The sequence below is a fragment of the Chenopodium album genome, chromosome 16, assembly GCF_948465745.1.
Source record: "Chenopodium album chromosome 16, dcCheAlbu1.1, whole genome shotgun sequence".
NCBI lineage: Eukaryota > Viridiplantae > Streptophyta > Magnoliopsida > Caryophyllales > Amaranthaceae > Chenopodium > Chenopodium album.
Genome location: NC_137849.1, coordinates 4,297,326 through 4,300,440, shown reverse-complemented (window position 1 = coordinate 4,300,440; position 3,115 = coordinate 4,297,326). Strand labels below are relative to the sequence as shown.

Sequence of the window (3,115 nt, the reverse complement as noted above, 5' to 3'; positions counted from 1 at the left end):
TTATTACATGCGTATAACTACATCCATCTCTGATTGTTAATCCTACTTTAAAACATTTTTTCTTAGACAATTGCTGTTAATGTATGAGACTATGAGGTATATATAGAGACCAAGGGAATAAATCTCTAGAACTAAGAATTATTAAATATAACGATCAATTCGTGATTTTGACACAAAATTCTAAACTTGTAGAAACAGTGTTCAATCTCATATTTTTCAATAAGAAAAGTTATATCATACAAGAAAGAGCTTTAACCATTGAGCCAACTTAACTTTACTCTTTACATATACTAATAATACTATGCATGTGTTGCGAAATAAATACTCTATCATAAACATAAATGTATGCGTTGCTTATATATATAACAATGAAATTATTAATTTATAAGTAAATAAGTAATACTACCACTAGGCACTAGGTTAATTAGTCAAAGTCCGAATTAATTAGTTGGATGATTAATAATCCTTTCCTTTAGACAACCTAGCTCATTTTGGCCGGTGAAGTAATTAATGGGTGAATTCATTTTCAAGTATACGACCTTAAATTAGTGCAATTCTCTGTTAATATCTGACTACTAAACATTATATTACTTCTTTAAAGTAATATTTGACTAATAATGAATCATATGAACTAATCTTGTATTACCATCTATAATCATCAAACAAGCAATTAACAATTGCTAAAATATTATAATGTTTAGAGAGCTTAAAATTCATCTAAATAATCTCAAATTGCATTATCTTGTTTATTATTTTATGCAAATTACTGAACATCCCATCTTTCGTAAACTCCCACAAATTTAATTGCGGCAAAATACGACAAAGGGAAAGTACACCGAATAACTTGATGTAATTTTGCTGTCACCCTTACTTTCATCCATCATTTCCGTTTAATTAAGAAATTAATTTTATATTCTTTGTAACATGTGAACGTGTATTTATATGTTGTACTCGGTAGTCGGCATACTTTGTATTAATACAACCTAATTAAGTCATAATTTGTCATACACAAAAACGTTACAAAAATGGCAGATGGAGGTGATAATAAGGTTAGAGTGCCATCGAATGCACACTTCGTGCTAGTTCACGGCGCCTGCCACGGCGGGTGGAGCTGGTACAAAATCCGATGTCTACTTGAAGGCGCCGGGCAGAAAGTTAGCTGCCCGGACCTTAGAAGCTCCGGGATTGATCCATCGGATGCTAATACTATTTTTACTTTCCAAGAATATAATAAGCCTGTTGATGATATTTTAGCAAGCTTACCACCAGGTGAAAAGGTTAGTAATATAATATACAACTTTTTTTTTTTTTTTTTTTTTTTACTTATTAGTTTTTGCTACCGCTAGTTAGAATTCCTGGATCCACGACATTCTACCGGTGATCAAGCACTTTTTAGCTCTTAAAATTTACTTGCTTAGTTTAATTATGTACTTGTATGATTTTGTGAAATTAGGTGATTTTGGTGGGGCACAGTGCAGGAGGACACAGCGTAACAGAGGCGGTTCAAAATCATCCTGATAAAATTCAAGCAGCAGTATTTGTTGGCGCAACAATGCTCCGTAATGGATTCCAAACTCAACAAGATAGAATTGATGTAATTTTTTTTTTTTTTTTCTTATTTACATATATTTTCCCTCTAATATGACTCAATACAACCTCATTTACCATTTTAGATCATATTGAATTTCAAAATTTTAATTTGATCTTAAATATAACTCCCTCTCATGACGGGGTGTGGATTGTGGAAGCCATCACATCCCACCACAAACTTTTAGAGCGCGGGTGCAAAAATGAATTATATTAAGGGTAATGATATATATAGCCCTTAGTGTTATATATAAGCATTAAATATACTTTCTAAAATGGAATTAAATTGGAAATTCATGATCAAATTACTCGCAGATCGGTGTAATAAATGTTAATTTATCCTTAATATTTTCCTTTTTACCTTCTTATACATAGCCCTTAGTAAGGGCTATGTATATCATTTTCCTTATATTAATAGCCAATTATCAAAATAGGTTATTTATTTTTCTCAAAGAAAACAAAAAAAATTATTTTTGTTACAGGACCAATTCAACAGAAAATTTAAATTAATGGTTGAAGCTTATGATTGGTTTTATATACTGTATCCATTAATTGTATGTATTCCATTTAATTAACCATAGGTTTCAGCATGCTTTAAATATTATTTAAATATATATGTACCTTTGTTGAATAAGGCATTGCTTAAATTATGTTAAACCTACAAAATTTGAACTTGATTCAAGTAATTTATTAAATTTTTGTATGATGTTGTAGGGAGCACCTGACTTGTCTAGATATGGAGAAATATACGACTCTGAATATGGTCAAGGACGTGACAATCCTCCAACTAGTGTCATTTTTAAGAAAGAGTTTCAACGTGAGATATTATACCAAATGAGTCCTTTAGAGGTAAATTTTAAAGTTATTATTAACAATTGCATAACTAAATACTTCTTTGTAAGTTTTTTTTTTTTAAAAGAATAAGTTTAATCACTTCAAATCACATAAAAATTCGACAATTTTGTTACAGGATTGCACACTGGCAGCAATGCTTCTAAGACTATGCCCAGTCAGAGCTCTTAGTGGGGCCATGTTTCCCGAAGGTAAGGGCTCTGATAAGGTGCCACGTGTTTACATCAAGACGTTGCATGACAATGTCCTATCACGTGAGCAGCAAGATGTGATGATCAAGAGATGGCCACCATCTAATGTTTATGAAATTGATAGTGATCATTGTCCTATGTTCTCTACTCCCTCTCATCTCTTTGGCTTACTTCTTAAGGTTGCTTCTAATAGTGGTTCTAATCTATTTTAAGACCGTCATTAACGTAATATATTAATGTAACTAAACGTTTACGTACTACCTTCTTTTTTAAAAAACCATATACATCATTTGTCTCGATTATTTCTGATTAATTGCTTCACTTCTTCAAATATCAATGTATGTGATATATATATATATATATATACACCATGTAATCTCTTATTCTCTTCTCTCTAGACCTATTTGCCTCAGTTTTAGATTACAATACTACTGTATTATTTTCACCGATCCACATGTAACATTAGCATTTATAATTTATGGAAT

General features: G+C 31.0%; 1 protein-coding gene across 1 annotated transcript; it reads left to right on the top strand.

Annotated features, from left to right (window-relative positions):
• The first annotated feature begins 1,025 nt into the window (after positions 1 to 1,025).
• Positions 1,026 to 2,844, top strand: LOC145583764 (methylesterase 17-like). The gene is made up of 4 exons (XM_081640741.1): positions 1,026 to 1,277; positions 1,454 to 1,594; positions 2,302 to 2,436; positions 2,558 to 2,844. The coding sequence occupies exons 1-4, from the start codon at positions 1,026 to 1,028 to the stop codon at positions 2,840 to 2,842; spliced, it is 813 nt and encodes a 270-aa protein (XP_081496867.1). The 3' UTR covers positions 2,843 to 2,844.
• The last annotated feature ends 271 nt before the right edge of the window (positions 2,845 to 3,115 follow it).

What these genes read in the sequence shown, in the direction of transcription:
- LOC145583764 (XM_081640741.1), top strand. Translation starts at nt 1,026, where the DNA reads ATGGCAGATGGAGGTGATAATAAGGTTAGAGTGCCATCGAATGCACAC. An exon ending in GCTTACCACCAGGTGAAAAG is followed by an intron (nt 1,278 to 1,453) that starts GTTAGTAATATA and finishes TTGTGAAATTAG; the next exon opens with GTGATTTTGGTGGGGCACAG. An exon ending in ACCAAATGAGTCCTTTAGAG is followed by an intron (nt 2,437 to 2,557) that starts GTAAATTTTAAA and finishes ATTTTGTTACAG; the next exon opens with GATTGCACACTGGCAGCAAT.